At 37.7% G+C, this 16,172-nt stretch overlaps 6 protein-coding genes across 6 annotated transcripts in view; all 6 read left to right on the top strand.

Annotated features, from left to right (window-relative positions):
- Positions 355-3,816, top strand: LOC104756365 (protein FREE1-like). Its single transcript, XM_010478940.1, has 10 exons — positions 355-1,474; positions 1,667-1,753; positions 1,847-1,978; positions 2,079-2,210; positions 2,377-2,442; positions 2,534-2,644; positions 2,848-2,940; positions 3,049-3,082; positions 3,166-3,233; positions 3,619-3,816. The coding sequence occupies exons 1-10, from the start codon at positions 467-469 to the stop codon at positions 3,694-3,696; spliced, it is 1,809 nt and encodes a 602-aa protein (XP_010477242.1). The 5' UTR covers positions 355-466; the 3' UTR covers positions 3,697-3,816.
- On the top strand, positions 3,814-5,771 carry LOC104759304 (protein FREE1-like). Its single transcript, XM_019238876.1, has 10 exons — positions 3,814-3,828; positions 3,922-4,053; positions 4,154-4,285; positions 4,452-4,517; positions 4,609-4,719; positions 4,798-4,851; positions 4,923-5,015; positions 5,124-5,157; positions 5,226-5,308; positions 5,694-5,771. Exons 1-10 carry the CDS (start codon positions 3,814-3,816, stop codon positions 5,769-5,771), a joined length of 798 nt encoding a protein of 265 aa, XP_019094421.1.
- LOC104756366 (GDSL esterase/lipase At1g20120) lies at positions 6,791-8,640 on the top strand. Its single transcript, XM_010478941.2, has 5 exons — positions 6,791-7,242; positions 7,433-7,563; positions 7,674-7,907; positions 7,993-8,248; positions 8,341-8,640. The coding sequence occupies exons 1-5, from the start codon at positions 6,849-6,851 to the stop codon at positions 8,541-8,543; spliced, it is 1,218 nt and encodes a 405-aa protein (XP_010477243.1). The 5' UTR covers positions 6,791-6,848; the 3' UTR covers positions 8,544-8,640.
- Positions 9,404-12,037, top strand: LOC104756367 (anther-specific proline-rich protein APG). Its single transcript, XM_010478942.1, has 5 exons — positions 9,404-10,511; positions 10,634-10,764; positions 10,859-11,122; positions 11,380-11,626; positions 11,727-12,037. Exons 1-5 carry the CDS (start codon positions 9,419-9,421, stop codon positions 11,921-11,923), a joined length of 1,932 nt encoding a protein of 643 aa, XP_010477244.1. The 5' UTR covers positions 9,404-9,418; the 3' UTR covers positions 11,924-12,037.
- Positions 12,993-15,288, top strand: LOC104756368 (GDSL esterase/lipase At1g20120-like). The gene is made up of 5 exons (XM_010478943.2): positions 12,993-13,442; positions 13,768-13,898; positions 13,975-14,208; positions 14,679-14,934; positions 15,013-15,288. Exons 1-5 carry the CDS (start codon positions 13,079-13,081, stop codon positions 15,204-15,206), a joined length of 1,179 nt encoding a protein of 392 aa, XP_010477245.1. The 5' UTR covers positions 12,993-13,078; the 3' UTR covers positions 15,207-15,288.
- The window catches only part of LOC104759305 (GDSL esterase/lipase At5g63170), a 4,290-nt gene continuing 3,928 nt past the window's right edge, over positions 15,811-16,172 (top strand). The window contains 2 exon segments of the mRNA XM_010482251.1: positions 15,811-15,823; positions 16,086-16,134. Of these exon segments, the coding sequence (XP_010480553.1) occupies positions 15,811-15,823; positions 16,086-16,134 (62 nt within the window).

Consider the following 16,172-nt stretch of genomic DNA (forward strand, 5'->3'; position numbering starts at 1 on the left):
TTTTAAGGGCTATTCCCGTCATTATCTTCTCCGTGAAGCTCGGTCCGAGATTGCTACGTCATCTGAAAGCCCCCCTTTTTTATTATCCTTTGCGTCTTTCTTACTCCTAAAATTATTATTGGGCTTAACAAACTTAAAAGCCCAATCATCTCTTCCTAAGCCCAAAATAACTTATGAGTCTTCTAATCCGACTTGGTATCTCGACAGTTGTAGAGAAAGAAAAAAAACCGCTAGAAGAATCATCATCAATCACGCGTTAAACCATATCTTACTTCCAATCAACGGTTCGTCGTAACGCCACGTGTATTCAAATTACAATATTACGAAAGTTCGCGACACATACAATACTTCCCGTACCAAATATTCCCTTGACTCGATCTGTCTTTCATCTTCTTCTTCGTCGTCATCGTTTCCTCCTTTTCCGATCGAACCATCGCCGACGTTAACCCAAATCACCGATTCAACGATGCAACAGGGAGATTACAATTCGTACTATCACAACCAGTACTCTCAATTTCAAAACCCTACCCCAAATCCTATTCCTAATCCTAATCCCAATCCCTCTCCGCCGGCGCCAACAGCCGCTGCTCCCACCGATCTTTCTCGGAACACGTACGCATCAGCGCCACCGTTCACCGGCGGTTACGGTTCCAACGATTACTCTAACTATTCACAGAATTACACTCCGTATGGGCAAAACTCTTCTGATCATCATGTCCCTCCTTCAGCTCCTTCCTTCACTCCACCATCACAACCGCCTCCTCCTCCTTCTCCTCCGTCCGTAAACCCTAATTCCTATTCTAATTTCAACCAACCGCCTCCTCCCACGGTTCATCCACCACCTCTATCATCATACGGATCATTTGATTCCACTGCTCCATATCAGCAATCATCCACCACGCCACCGACGTATTACTCACCGTATGATCAGCATCAGACCTCTGGCTATTCTCATGCGCCTGCGCCGAATCCTAACCCTGCGCCTTACTTATCAACCGCACACTCTGCACCTCCATACACAGGCGGAGGATCATCCCTACCTCCTTCGTATGAGAAACCGTACGACAAGCCTGTGAAGTTTGATCAATCTGGTTATGGCGGTTACGAGCGGAGCAGATCGGATTTAGGATCTGATCTATATGGGAAACGATCTGATAGCGGAGGTTATCCCTCTTTTGATGATTCTTCTTCATATGGTGATGGCGTTTATGCTTATGAAGGAGGCAAAGTTGAGCCATACGGTTCTCGCGGAACTGCGCCGAAATCGTCCAATTCGACCTTGTTCGATGATTATGGACGATCCATTAGCTTCTCTTCAGGGAGAGATTCTTCTGTTAGCTCGAATTCTGCTAAGATCGTGAGAGCTGTACCCAAGGCTGATGTACAGGAAGATTCCACTGGTGGTGTTCAGAAGTTTCGTGTCAAATTGTTGGCTGAGACTTACGGACAAACCACAACAGATGTTCTTTGCCAGGTAATTCAAGTTTCCTTAATCTTGCTAAACTCAATGAATATGATCACTTACACCGATGTGAGAATTATGTAGACTCGTACTCATATTGCTACTAAGTTGAATGGAACAAATACTTGTTTACTCTGCTTTTAGTTAAAGCTTATGGGGTTTTTGTTACCTAAACTAATCAGCTACCTGATTTTGTGCTAGCAGATTGGTTTAGATGGTCTCCGTATGCTTGATCCAAGTACTAGCCGAACTTTGAGGATATATCCTCTTGAGAACATCACAAGATGCGAGGTGATACACGATTTATTTTCTTCTTTAAGACTTAATTTGTTCCGTTTTCGTGAGTGGAAGGCTTATATCGATTTTAAAATATCTTTCTATCAGAAACTAGATTCTTCTATTCTGGCTTTCTGGTCGAAGACTCCGGTAGACTTTGATGCTAAACGTATCAGACTGCAATCAAATAGTTATACCACCAACACCCTTCTGGACACTGTGACAGCTGCAATGTTTCAGGTATTTATACTACTTAGTTTATATTTTTCTAAACTCTATGTGTCAATTCTATTATGATTTCCTTTCACTAATTTGATGTTCTTCTGTTGGTGGGTTTTAGGCCAAGGAGATTGGGGGAAGTAGCAGGCCTCCTGCCTCTGGAAAACTGGTTGAACAATCTGCTGAGAAGAAAAAAGGATTGGGTGATTGGATGAACATTATAAAGCCTGTAAACGAGGAGAAAGATCATTGGGTATGGTTATTTTTTTTTTTATTTTGTTGGAAAAAAACATAACTCTCTTTTAGTGAAAGTAAAAGGCTAGGGTAGTTAGTTCTGGTGATCAGTTGCATCCTTATTCTTATTGTACTTGCTTTGGTGTGGTTATATTGTTCTCACTCTATGTTATTTTTGCTGTCAGGTCCCTGATGAAGCTGTATCTAAGTGCACATCATGTGGGTCAGATTTCGGTGCATTTATACGAAGGGTATTATTTTCCCGCAATCTTACAATCTTATTTAAGTTCTTGACCATGTTGGAACTGACAAACCTTGTGGATTTTATATTTTATATTTCAGCACCACTGCAGAAACTGTGGTGACGTCTTCTGTGACAAGTGTACTCAAGGCAGGATTGCTCTCACTGCTGAGGAGAATGCTCCCCAAGTCCGTGTTTGTGACCGGTGCATGGTATGCTTATCCATCTGTTCATTTTTATTTTAGTTGTGGAATCATGTTCCATGAATTCGTGCGAATGTGTTGATCTAGCTTTATCATGGCGAACCTTGGTCATTTGTTCTGGTTAAAAGAGAATCTGTATTGGTATCTTGTCTTTTATGCCTTTCAGTTCAAAAAGTCTCACTGCTCATGTGAATCTGTTTCTGGATGTGCAGGCAGAAGTGTCACAAAGGTTGAGTAATGCCAAGGAATCCGCTAGCAGGAACGCGAACGCGCAGAGCCATGAAGACCTCGCTAGGAAGTTACAGGTGGGCTAATCTTCCTGGGTTCTTTATAAGTTTAAAGATTTATAAGTTGAGTTAATATCTGGCGCAAAGTGTATAGTTGTTTTCTGATGGCGGATATGTTTGATACAGGAGGAAATGGAGAGAAACCGCAAGTCTTCATCTGGTAATTCACCACATACTTCATGCTTTTGGTAATCGTTTCTGGTATTTTATGGTTACTGACAATGATAGGAATGATCATAACAGGTTCGAGGGAAGGATCCGGAAGGCGGATGAAAGAAGTAGCTTGTCCAACATGCACAGTGCACTTACAGGTTAGATCCTTAGTCTTTCTTTGTATGATATTGGGACTTGTCGGTGTGTATGATCATCTTGCAAATACATTGACGGAATATAATAGTTAGATGAATTTTGATGTCTTACCATGCATCTATGAGCTCTCTTTATCTGACATAATTGTAGGACTCACCTGTTAAGTTTCTTTATTCATAGAGGCGAGGATAAAACTGTTACTCATGCGAGCCCTACTATTAAGCAGCTAGGTTTATGTGACTATTAATATTTGATCATGGAGATTGTCGCTTAATCTTGTGAACAGTTAGTTCATGCAAGTTGGAAATTTGACGTTGGCTTGTTTGTAGAGTCTCCTTATAATCATCTATCTATGCGATTATGAGAGTATTGCCATTTAAATTTCAGGTCCAGGTTCCAATCTCAGGATCAGAGACCATCGAGTGCGGAGTTTGCCAAAACCCTTTCCTCGTTAGCGCGCATTGATCTTCCAACCCACTTTTTTTTGCTTGACATATTATATATCAATTAAAATTATGGGATTTGGTCATTTGGTTATTGAATTGTGTTGGATCACACCAAAATAAGTTCTTGTCCTGTCTCATGTGGATGTNCGAGGTGATACACGATTTATTTTCTTCTTTAAGACTTAATTTGTTCCGTTTTCGTGAGTGGAAGGCTTATATCGATTTTAAAATATCTTTCTATCAGAAACTAGATTCTTCTATTCTGGCTTTCTGGTCGAAGACTCCGGTAGACTTTGATGCTAAACGTATCAGACTGCAATCAAATAGTTATACCACCAACACCCTTCTGGACACTGTGACAGCTGCAATGTTTCAGGTATTTATACTACTTAGTTTATATTTTTCTAAACTCTATGTGTCAATTCTATTATGATTTCCTTTCACTAATTTGATGTTCTTCTGTTGGTGGGTTTTAGGCCAAGGAGATTGGGGGAAGTAGCAGGCCTCCTGCCTCTGGAAAACTGGTTGAACAATCTGCTGAGAAGAAAAAAGGATTGGGTGATTGGATGAACATTATAAAGCCTGTAAACGAGGAGAAAGATCATTGGGTATGGTTATTTTTTTTTTTATTTTGTTGGAAAAAAACATAACTCTCTTTTAGTGAAAGTAAAAGGCTAGGGTAGTTAGTTCTGGTGATCAGTTGCATCCTTATTCTTATTGTACTTGCTTTGGTGTGGTTATATTGTTCTCACTCTATGTTATTTTTGCTGTCAGGTCCCTGATGAAGCTGTATCTAAGTGCACATCATGTGGGTCAGATTTCGGTGCATTTATACGAAGGGTATTATTTTCCCGCAATCTTACAATCTTATTTAAGTTCTTGACCATGTTGGAACTGACAAACCTTGTGGATTTTATATTTTATATTTCAGCACCACTGCAGAAACTGTGGTGACGTCTTCTGTGACAAGTGTACTCAAGGCAGGATTGCTCTCACTGCTGAGGAGAATGCTCCCCAAGTCCGTGTTTGTGACCGGTGCATGGTATGCTTATCCATCTGTTCATTTTTATTTTAGTTGTGGAATCATGTTCCATGAATTCGTGCGAATGTGTTGATCTAGCTTTATCATGGCGAACCTTGGTCATTTGTTCTGGTTAAAAGAGAATCTGTATTGGTATCTTGTCTTTTATGCCTTTCAGTTCAAAAAGTCTCACTGCTCATGTGAATCTGTTTCTGGATGTGCAGGCAGAAGTGTCACAAAGGTTGAGTAATGCCAAGGAATCCGCTAGCAGGAACGCGAACGCGCAGAGCCATGAAGACCTCGCTAGGAAGTTACAGGTGGGCTAATCTTCCTGGGTTCTTTATAAGTTTAAAGATTTATAAGTTGAGTTAATATCTGGCGCAAAGTGTATAGTTGTTTTCTGATGGCGGATATGTTTGATACAGGAGGAAATGGAGAGAAACCGCAAGTCTTCATCTGGTAATTCACCACATACTTCATGCTTTTGGTAATCGTTTCTGGTATTTTATGGTTACTGACAATGATAGGAATGATCATAACAGGTTCGAGGGAAGGATCCGGAAGGCGGATGAAAGAAGTAGCTTGTCCAACATGCACAGTGCACTTACAGGTTAGATCCTTAGTCTTTCTTTGTATGATATTGGGACTTGTCGGTGTGTATGATCATCTTGCAAATACATTGACGGAATATAATAGTTAGATGAATTTTGATGTCTTACCATGCATCTATGAGCTCTCTTTATCTGACATAATTGTAGGACTCACCTGTTAAGTTTCTTTATTCATAGAGGCGAGGATAAAACTGTTACTCATGCGAGCCCTACTATTAAGCAGCTAGGTTTATGTGACTATTAATATTTGATCATGGAGATTGTCGCTTAATCTTGTGAACAGTTAGTTCATGCAAGTTGGAAATTTGACGTTGGCTTGTTTGTAGAGTCTCCTTATAATCATCTATCTATGCGATTATGAGAGTATTGCCATTTAAATTTCAGGTCCAGGTTCCAATCTCAGGATCAGAGACCATCGAGTGCGGAGTTTGCCAAAACCCTTTCCTCGTTAGCGCGCATTGATCTTCCAACCCACTTTTTTTTGCTTGACATATTATATATCAATTAAAATTATGGGATTTGGTCATTTGGTTATTGAATTGTGTTGGATCACACCAAAATAAGTTCTTGTCCTGTCTCATGTGGATGTTGTTTCCCCTTTGTGTGTATATGAAAGTCTTTTGAGTGATGAACTATATGTACGCTGTTGTCTCCCTGATGACTGATTGAATTTACTTATCAGACCTCCAATGTCATTACTCGGTGCTTCAATTTCTCTGACCACTCACATGTATAGTCCAGTCAGTTCGTCATTCATTATCCATTTTACTACCATGATATGAAATTATGGTGGTGATCATGGTGGCACCGTGGAAATGAATTAAGTGCTACAAAGAGTCCATAATTCTTAATTTGATATTTGTAAGATGGTGGTTTTTTCGTGGGTAATTTCAAGTTTAAAATTTTGGATCGGAGCAACAGTAAGAAACTCTACTCCTTTTACAATAATGAAACTGCGCGGATCACACTGGACACTGCAACAGAGCTGTTGTACTTTCAGTTTCAGCATGCATTGTCAATCCATTTCCCACAAACTCAATAAGTATTTTGACAAGGTTCATTTCCTGTTTCAAGTTGACCTGGTCTTCTTGCATTGTATTGGCAGATCCTCTGTTTGGGATCAATAAGTGCTACAATGGTGTAATTAAACTTTCAAGCTTTCCTTCCCATATTCAATTCATTAGATTAGGTTAAGTACTGTCAAACGTTTCAAAAACTCAATACTTGTTCTTCCTCAGGCTCGTGTTTGTACTTGTTCGAGTTGTTTTTGATAGAAACTGTGTTCTTATAGTTTAGCTAGTATTATGAATTGAGAATGAAAGTAGTTAGTGGATTACTGAATTTAAGGAAAGTTCAAAGTGTGTGAATGAGAAGAAGCCTTGAGAGACAAGTTTCTTCTTATAACCATCTAAACCACATGCTTCTGTCCGCTTTTTTTTTTTCTTTTCTTTCCGAGTAAAAACACTTTGGCTACTTAAATTTCACAACTCCTTTTTTTTTCTTTTTCTTCTTATCAGACATTAAGCTCATATAGCGAATATGTTGCAAGATATTGTGGTTTCCTGTTCTTGTTCTTTTTCTAGTTCGAAACTATCTCGATGTGTTTTGTTTATCTCACTATTTTATACCTTCTTCTTGGCAATGCATACTTCAGCATATCGCTTACAGCGTGTTCCAGATCGAGGACCTGCCCCTGCACCAAAGCCAAAGCTAGGTCTAAGTCCAGGGCCAGCCCCTGAACCAGCGCCACCTAAGGCACATAACATGACGTTTCCGGCGATCTTTGCCTTTGGGGATTCGATCTTAGACACAGGAAATAACGATTACATTTTGACATTGATCAAAGCTGATTTTCTCCCCTATGGCATGAATTTTCCAGATGGAGTTCCCACCGGTAGATTTTGCAACGGCAAAATCCCATCTGACTTTATAGGTTGACTTGCGCCCTTGTCTTTTATCATCATATCATGATGAGACTAAACATATCAACTATATATACATACAAAAACTATTCATGCTTCTATATCTAATTAACTAGACAATTTCGTTGAAGATAATAGAGCTTTTGCATGTATATTCTCGATCTTACGAGAGTTGGTTTTTCTTTTTCTGAAAATTTACAGCGGATTATTTAGGAATAAAACCAGTTGTACCGGCATATTTGAGACCGGGACTGGCCAAGGAAGATCTCCTCACTGGTGTATCCTTTGCTTCCGGTGGTTCTGGCTTCGATCCTTTGACACCTATCGTAGTAGTAATAACGTCAATTCTTTGGTTTTTGAAACTGTTATCTCCTTCATTTATTAATATTTCCATTTGATTTGATTTGGTTTTAAACGTGTTATCAATGTTATTTATATGTAGAGTGCAATACCTATGTCAAAGCAATTGACATACTTTCAAGAATACATAGAGAAAGTGAAAGGCTTTGTGGGAAAAGAGAAAGCTGAGCACATAATATCTCAAGGCCTAGCCATTGTGGTAGCGGGCAGCGACGATTTGGCCAATACCTATTATGGTGAACATTTAGAAGAATTCTTGTATGACATCGATTCATATACCACTTTTATGGCTAACTCTGCTACAAGTTTTGCTATGGTACGTGAAACTAATCCTCTGATCCAATTTTTGACATGAACTAGTAAATAAATCCTAATGAATATGAGTTTAAATATATTGGCAGCAACTTTATGAATCAGGAGCAAGAAAAATAGGATTCATTGGTATTTCTCCCATCGGGTGTATACCGATACAGAGAACCTCAAGAGGAGGACTTAAAAGAAAATGTGCTAAAGAACTAAACTTTGCAGCTCAGCTTTTTAATTCCAAACTCTCCACAAGTTTGAATGCATTGGCTAAAACCTTGCAAAACACCACGTTGGTGTATATTGACATCTATGCTTCTTTCGATGATATGATTCAAAACCCCCAAAAATATGGTAATGCTCAACTGCTGACTCTACAATGGTTTTTTTTTTTGTGAGAATGGTTTTGAGATTAAGGGTTTTTTTCTTTTGAATTTTTGCTGCAGGATTTGATGAGATTGGTAGAGGATGTTGCGGGACGGGGCTATTTGAATTAGGTCCGCTTTGCAATAAATTTACATCACTTCTTTGCAAGAATGTGTCTTCATTTATGTTTTGGGACTCTTACCATCCAACTGAAAGAGCATATAAGATCTTAAGCCAAAAGTTTGTAGAGAATGACATGGGACCTTTCTATGAAAATAAATAAATGTAAATTATAAACTTATCTAATGGTGTTTTAGATAGCATTTGGCCAAGCAAAAGTAATTTAAATATACCTCATTTAATTTGGATTGATGTATTAAAACCTGATTATTATACAAATAGATTGACATGCATGGAGTTGGTTTCCTAAAGATTGATTTGATATTATGTGTCTTCTACAATAATCGGACGAATAGAACCCATAAAGAATTTTAAAAAGAGTGTAAAATGCTGTTATGTTGTGTGATGAATTTGACCGAATCAACACATCTTCGTCTTGTTTCAATTGATCCAATCCATCTCATTCCAACAAAGAGGGAGAGAAAAAAATGATTAGTGGAAAGTGGAAACAAAATTTTAACTAAAATATAATTAAGTTATGTGATATTAACGAAAGTAAAAGAAAAGCTTTTCTTATAGAAAACCAATCCACTAGGAACTCCTCACCCTCCGAGACAGTCGCACTGTACATGCATCAGCCTTTGGAGTTGAGTTACAAAATTTTGTGGGAAGCTGTTTATATACATATTATGTAGCCATATATAAACCCTAATTACTCTAATATTCTAACTAGTTACCCTGCCATCTGATGAACTTTTGTTGTTTAAGTCAAAGATAGTGAAGATTTAATAGAGTTTCTTTCTCATGAGTTTCTATGGATTCAGAAGTCACGAGAGATGCTAGGAAGAGTTGTAACTGGAGACCGAATATAAGGGAGGTCTCAAATTGTGTGATGACAGAAGCCTTGAGACACATGCAACTTGAAAAAGGCCACATAAATCGCATGTCCTGATATACGTATTAATTAATGCATTATGCATATATATACATACGCACGCACACATATTGACATGAGCCATGACAGTGGCAAACACTTGAATGAAAAGTGTTATTTTTACTACTTGTAGTAAAACCATGACGCGATCTTCCTTGGTTTCATATTCGAGAATATCTCGTTGTATTTTCTTTCTCTTATCCTTTTGTATCTTCTTCTTGACAACGACCAATGCTCAAGTCATGCACAGACGGCTCTGGCCTTGGCCAATGTGGCCTCGGTATCCACAGCCGTGGCCGATGTATCCACCAGCATTTGACCCATTACCGAAGTCTTCCCCACCACCTAGCCCATCATCAAAACCTGTCTCACCACCAGGACCATCTCCATGCCCACCAACTCCACCAAAGCCTCAACCCAAACCACCACCAGCACCTAGCCCATCTGCATGCCCACCACCAGCACCTAGCCCATCTGCATGCCCACCACCAGCACCTAAGCCCCAACCAAAGCCACCACCAGCATGCCCACCAACACCACCTAAACCAGCACCAAAGCCAGCGCCACCACCAGCATGCCCACCAACACCACCTAAACCAGCACCAAAGCCAGCGCCACCACCAGCATGCCCACCAACACCACCTAAACCAGCACCAAAGCCAGCGCCACCACCAGCATGCCCACCAACACCACCTAAACCAGCACCAAAGCCAGCGCCACCACCAGCATGCCCACCAACACCACCTAAACCAGCACCAAAGCCAGCGCCACCACCAGCATGCCCACCAACACCACCTAAACCAGCACCAAAGCCAGCGCCACCACCAGCATGCCCACCAACACCACCTAAACCAGCACCAAAGCCAGCGCCACCACCAGCACCAAAGCCAGCGCCACCACCAGCACCAAAGCCAGCGCCACCAGCTCCAACGAATAAGCCACCACCTGCCCCAGCTCCAAAACCTATCCCAAAACCACCACCTGCCCCAACGCCAAAACCTGCCCCGTCACCACCTAAGCCAGAAAACAAAACCATACCGGCCGTGTTTTTCTTTGGGGATTCGGTCTTCGACACAGGAAACAACAATAACCGAGACACAAAGATGAAAAGTAATTATCGTCCCTATGGTATGGATTTCAAATTCGGAGTTGCCACTGGTAGATTCAGCAATGGAAGGGTTGCTTCCGATTATCTAGGTTTGTACTCTCTCCCTCTCTCCATCATTTTCTTTGAAAACATGATGAAAAAAAAAGTAAACCCAATCTCAAATTCTTATAGTTACATTTTTTTTTTTTTGGTTTCCCCTAATCCCAAATAGCCAAATATCTTGGAGTAAAAGAAATCGTACCGGCATATTTCGATTCGAAAACACAACCAAACGATCTTCTTACGGGAGTCTCTTTTGCCTCGGGTGGTGCTGGCTACAACCCTGTGACGTCTGAATCAGCGGTAAGTTCGAATCACTTTAATTTTATCATCATTATTATTATATGATTTATTATATATTGCAACCATAATCATTCATTCGATTTATTTAAATCAGAAAGCAATACCAATGCTCGACCAATTGACATATTTCCAAGACTACATAGAGAAAGTAAATAAGGTAGTAAGACAAGAGAAGACTGGAGAAGTGTTGGCAGGTTTAGAGAAGACCAATCAGATAATATCCAAAGGAGTAGCAATTGTCGTCGCGGGAAGCAATGATTTGGTCATTACATATTTTGGAAGCGGTGCTCAACGACTCAAAAAAGACATCGACTCTTATACCACCGTCATTGCTGATTCTGCCGCCAGTTTCGTTTTGGTACGTATAGCTTCTTATATATCCTCCTATACTATGCTTTTCTAACTTCATAATTTTTTTTACGTCCAAACATTATTTAATTTGAGAAATTACCTTTTTTTTAAAAAGATCTAGGGTCTTAAACTATTGGCTTACAAGCCTACATATGTATGTATAAAAGATTACGTCATTTTGGGTATATTATGTGACTCGATTATCAAAGACAAAAATGATATTTCGTAAATAAGATAATGTAAATGTATAAATTGGGCATGCAGCAATTGTATGGATATGGAGCAAGACGTATAGGAGTGATCGGAGCACCACCACTTGGATGTGTACCATCACAACTACTAAAGAAAAAGAAAAAATGCAACGAAGAGCTTAATTATGCTGCTCAGCTTTTCAACTCTAAACTCATCCTGATCTTGGGTCAACTGTCAAAAACGCTACCAAATTCTACATTGGTTTATATGGACATCTACACTGTCTTCAGTCAGATGCTAGAAACTCCCGGGGATTATGGTAAGTAGTTCATTGTGACAATTCATATAATTTAACGCTATAGCTATTTACAATATACGATCATGCATGCATATTATTTTTTTTAAATATTTGCATGCAGGATTTGAAGAGGTAAAGAAACCGTGTTGCAAAACAGGATTATTGAGCGGAGGTGCCCTCTGCAAAAAATCTACATCGAAAATATGTCCCAATACATCTTCTTATTTGTTTTGGGACGGTATGCATCCTACTCAAAGAGCTTATGAAACTATAAACAAAGCACTTGTAAACGAATATGGTTATATTTTATCTAAATAATAACTATATTTATTTTTACATTATTTAGCTCATACGAGAATGTAATGATGTAGAATACATGAGCCGTTTCTGTGACTAATTAATAATGTCGTTAAGAAAACAACATTTGAGATAGTACTATGTAAGATTTTTCTTTTGTGTTAAATGAATCCTTATCCAGTCATGTTTGTGATGTAATGGCTAAATAAGTTTTAGTCTGTAATTCTGAGTTCTTGATTTTTTGAGCAAAAGTAAATTTTAGAATATGATAGAGTTTCTTAAGAGAGCTGTGTGCGACTTCATCAATTGGGTTTGTGTCTACGACTTTACGCTGATAGACAAACGCTTTTGCATATAAGCTGGTAAAAATCTGAAATCATAGCGATCAAAATACTAAATAAGTTCATTCGAAAATGGCATTTTAGATCTTTGAGAAGTTGAAACCAAATCCGAAGCAAACTAAAATTAATTTCGAAAGTTTAAAAGTTATAACATGATAAAAAAAAAGAAAATCAAAGAAATGCTCGCGCAGTTAAAGCTAAATATTAGGAGGTTCGAAAATGTGTGATCAAAAAGAGAATAACTTATTTCACACTCGGTCACGTACATCGCATGTCCGAGACAATGTATTTACTATTTTTATCATTTGATTTTCAGACAAAATTTCGTTTACTTTTACATTATTTCGGATATCCAAAATTTTGTCATTATGACGTAAAAATAAAAGATGAATCATAGTATTATATATCGATACTAAGATAATATAATATAATGAATCAATTATGGTTCTATTTGAGATATATATGTTCAACTATAGTTTCTTTCTCAGGAGATTTGAGTAAACCATATATGGATGGGGCGTGAGAGAATTAAGTTCGATTGGCAACTGGTTTACACTTACGTAGGTAGACTGTTTTGGTTTAACAAAAAAAAAGAAGCAATACTGCTTTGGATCCTAACTAATCCTCATAACGTGTGATAAAAGAAACCTTATGACATACGCAACTTAGACACGGCACAAAAATCGCATGTCCAAATAGAGATTAAGATGTACACTGTTACACATATACAGAATTAATGACATCGTTAGTGGTATAAACACATGCAAATTAGAATCGTTGGTACATTTTTTTCATCTACAAATTAATATTGTTAGGGAATTATAGGCATAGAACCATGAAACAACATAGGCTGATTTATTCCAGATTAATTGGATGTGTCTTCTTTCTTTTATTATCATTTTGTTTTTGTATCTTCTTCTTGACCACCACCCATTCCCAAGTGATCCACCACCGACGTCTACGGCCATGGCCACTGCCAGAATCAGGGCCAGGCCCACCACCAGACCCATATCCGTCACCACCGCATAACAAAACCACACCGGCAGTGTTCTTTTTTGGGGATTCGATCATAGATACGGGAAATAATAATAATCTAACAACAGAAATGAGGTGTAATTTTCCTCCATATGGTATGGATTTTCCATCCGGAGTCGCCACCGGTAGATTCAGCAATGGCAAGGTTGCTTCCGATTATATATGTTCGTATACTCTCTCTCTTTCTAATTTCTCTTCTTATATTGTGTCGACCTTGACCTAATATGTATTCTATTTTTTCTTTTCTTTTTCATAACATACATTACGCTAATATGTATGTTAATTTCATTATTCAATTAAGACAAAATATTTGTTAGTTTCTTAAGTGAATAGAACTTACTCGATCCAAAAACAGAAATTGTATATTACGTATGATTTTGTTTTGATACTATCATAATTAAACGTTAACTGTAGACAAAATTTAAAGACGAAAAATGAGTTGTGTGTTTTGCAGTTAAAAAAAAATATGATTTGATTCTAATCTTGTAGCCGAATATTTGGGAGTAAAACCAATAGTGCCGGCATATTTTGACCCCAATGTACAACTTGAAGACCTTCTCACCGGTGTATCATTTGCTTCAGGTGGTAGTGGCTATAACCCTTTGACACCCAAAATATCAGTAAGATGCAAATAAGTCTCCTCTAGATTATATATCTCAACTTTTATCCTAATCATCTGGGCAAAAATATAATCAGAGAGTAAAGTCAATGTTGGACCAGTTGACATATTTTCAACGACATATCACGAGAGTAAAGAGGTTAATAGGGAAAGAGAAGACCGATCAACTTTTAGCCAAGGGCTTATCCGTTGTGGTCGCAGGCAGCAACGATTTGGTTATTACATACTACGGTCAAGGTGCTCAATGGCTCAAAGACGATATTAACTACTATACTTCAAAGATGGCTAATTCTGCCGCAAGTTTTGTTATGGTACGTACCTCACATATATACATGCTTTCAATCTTTCATCCATCTTTTTTTCTTTCTAGAGTTCATAAATTATACCAAAATTTTCGTACAATTACTTTATCCCCAAACTAATAAGAATAAGACAATTGACACCAACAACAACAACAAAAAACAGGATTTGAAAATGACATTATTTGGTAATATGAAAATACTGCGAAGTGAACACTATCATAATACCACAATTTTTAAGCAATAACTCAATAAATTTAATTTTAAAAGTGACATATGTGAAAATAAATTTAATAAAGTAAGTCACAATTAATGTTTAATATATAATGATGTACATACGTAAGGTATAAGCCGGAAAAAATATGGTGTATGTACATAAAGCTAACAATCTTGGTAAATTTCCCTTTCAAGACATTGCTTTGCGGGCACCAACGTAAATAAATTAATAACAATAACCTATGTACATGGATACAATTGAACAGCAATTATATGAATATGGAGCAAGACAAATAGCAGTGCTAGGAACACCACCACTTGGATGCGTGCCATTACAAAGAACTCTAAAAGGAGGTCTTCGTAGAGATTGTGCTCAAGATATCAACTATGCTTCTCAGCTCTTCAACGCCAAACTCTCCATCACTTTGGACGAATTAGCAAAAACCCTACCAAATTCCAATATCATTTACATTGACATATACTCTGCTTTCAGTCACATCATAGAAAATTCAGCCGATTATGGTAAATATTGACTTTTTATATTAGTAGTACTTTCATGAGATCATGTTTATATAACTCTTGAGTTGAGAATTAATGCAGGGTTTGAAGAAGTAAAGAAAGGTTGTTGTGGAACTGGATTTGTGGAAGCAGGTCCACTTTGCAATCGATTCACTCCATTTCTGTGCTCCAATGTTTCTGCTTACATGTTTTGGGATGGTTTCCATCCAACCCAACGATTCTATAAAATCTTAACCAAGATACTTTTTGAGAAATACATCCACAATTTAAATTGAGTAGTGAGTGACTTACATTAATTGTTTGTTTTTCTTTAAGCTCACGTAGTAATAATACAATGCATAATTTATTGTAAGTATATTGAACCCATGATCATTAATTGATGTTAAGAGAAAAAATTTCATCACTCCTCACATGGTTTGAAAGATCAATCCATCATTATCTATATACAATATGATACTAACAAGCAAGCATCTCGAAGTGCACATCAACAATAAGATAAACCTCGTGTAGTACATTTCTATCACTGTTTACGTGGTTGCAAAGATCAAATCCAAATCAATCAGTTCATTTGATGGATAGCTATTTTACGGTACAGCTGTTTATATAACGATTATCTTTATTTTTATTTTTTTACGTCTAGATATAATGATTATCTAGAAGACTCTGTAACTTATAGTATGTCTTAATCGTAGCTTCTTTTTTCTTTCTTTTTTTGTTTGTAGCTCTGACGTAATCAACCATATAACATGAAGTATAACCACATTATATATGCTTCAATGGACATATTCTCGTGGGTGTCAAATCAGTCTAACAATTGAATACAAACTGAGTGGTAAGACTTGATTTGCTGGATTAGCTAAATATATAACGAGTCTAACGATGGAAGGGAAGAGTACTGCTCTTTAACCACAAGAAAATAAACAAGTTTCATACCATTATTTAAGGGACTCCATGAACTCTCTCAACTAGGCCTTCACCTGTGAATAACACGTTAGAGTAAATTAAGGTTTTATTTATTAAATTAAAAAGAAAGAAAAAATATTGCAGCTAAAAAAATTTATTTAGAAAAAAAAAACAAAAGCAGAACATATTAACAACCTTTCCGAGATGGTTCGAAAATACAACTATCAAAGTTCTAGTAGTATTATTTCTAGCGGTTCTTGCATTTGGCGATTCGATTCTCGATACTGGTAACAACAATTTTGCTCATGACAGTTTTTTTTTTTTTTTTTTTAAAAAAA

The sequence above is a fragment of the Camelina sativa genome, chromosome 17, assembly GCF_000633955.1.
Source record: "Camelina sativa cultivar DH55 chromosome 17, Cs, whole genome shotgun sequence".
Taxonomy (NCBI): domain Eukaryota; kingdom Viridiplantae; phylum Streptophyta; class Magnoliopsida; order Brassicales; family Brassicaceae; genus Camelina; species Camelina sativa.

Excerpts from the sequence above, each read along its gene's own strand:
- LOC104756365 (XM_010478940.1), top strand. The coding sequence starts at position 467 with ATGCAACAGGGAGATTACAATTCGTACTATCACAACCAGTACTCTCAA. Across the intron at positions 2,211-2,376 it reads ACGAGGAGAAAGATCATTGG|GTCCCTGATGAAGCTGTATC; the intron begins GTATGGTTATTT and ends TTTTGCTGTCAG. Across the intron at positions 3,083-3,165 it reads AAACCGCAAGTCTTCATCTG|GTTCGAGGGAAGGATCCGGA; the intron begins GTAATTCACCAC and ends TGATCATAACAG.
- LOC104756367 (XM_010478942.1), top strand. The coding sequence starts at position 9,419 with ATGAAAAGTGTTATTTTTACTACTTGTAGTAAAACCATGACGCGATCT. Across the intron at positions 10,765-10,858 it reads CTGTGACGTCTGAATCAGCG|AAAGCAATACCAATGCTCGA; the intron begins GTAAGTTCGAAT and ends TATTTAAATCAG. Across the intron at positions 11,123-11,379 it reads CTGCCGCCAGTTTCGTTTTG|CAATTGTATGGATATGGAGC; the intron begins GTACGTATAGCT and ends TTGGGCATGCAG.
- LOC104756368 (XM_010478943.2), top strand. The coding sequence starts at position 13,079 with ATGAAACAACATAGGCTGATTTATTCCAGATTAATTGGATGTGTCTTC. Across the intron at positions 13,443-13,767 it reads GGTTGCTTCCGATTATATAT|CCGAATATTTGGGAGTAAAA; the intron begins GTTCGTATACTC and ends CTAATCTTGTAG. Across the intron at positions 14,209-14,678 it reads CTGCCGCAAGTTTTGTTATG|CAATTATATGAATATGGAGC; the intron begins GTACGTACCTCA and ends ACAATTGAACAG.
- LOC104756366 (XM_010478941.2), top strand. The coding sequence starts at position 6,849 with ATGTTGCAAGATATTGTGGTTTCCTGTTCTTGTTCTTTTTCTAGTTCG. Across the intron at positions 7,564-7,673 it reads CTTTGACACCTATCGTAGTA|AGTGCAATACCTATGTCAAA; the intron begins GTAATAACGTCA and ends ATTTATATGTAG. Across the intron at positions 7,908-7,992 it reads CTGCTACAAGTTTTGCTATG|CAACTTTATGAATCAGGAGC; the intron begins GTACGTGAAACT and ends ATATATTGGCAG.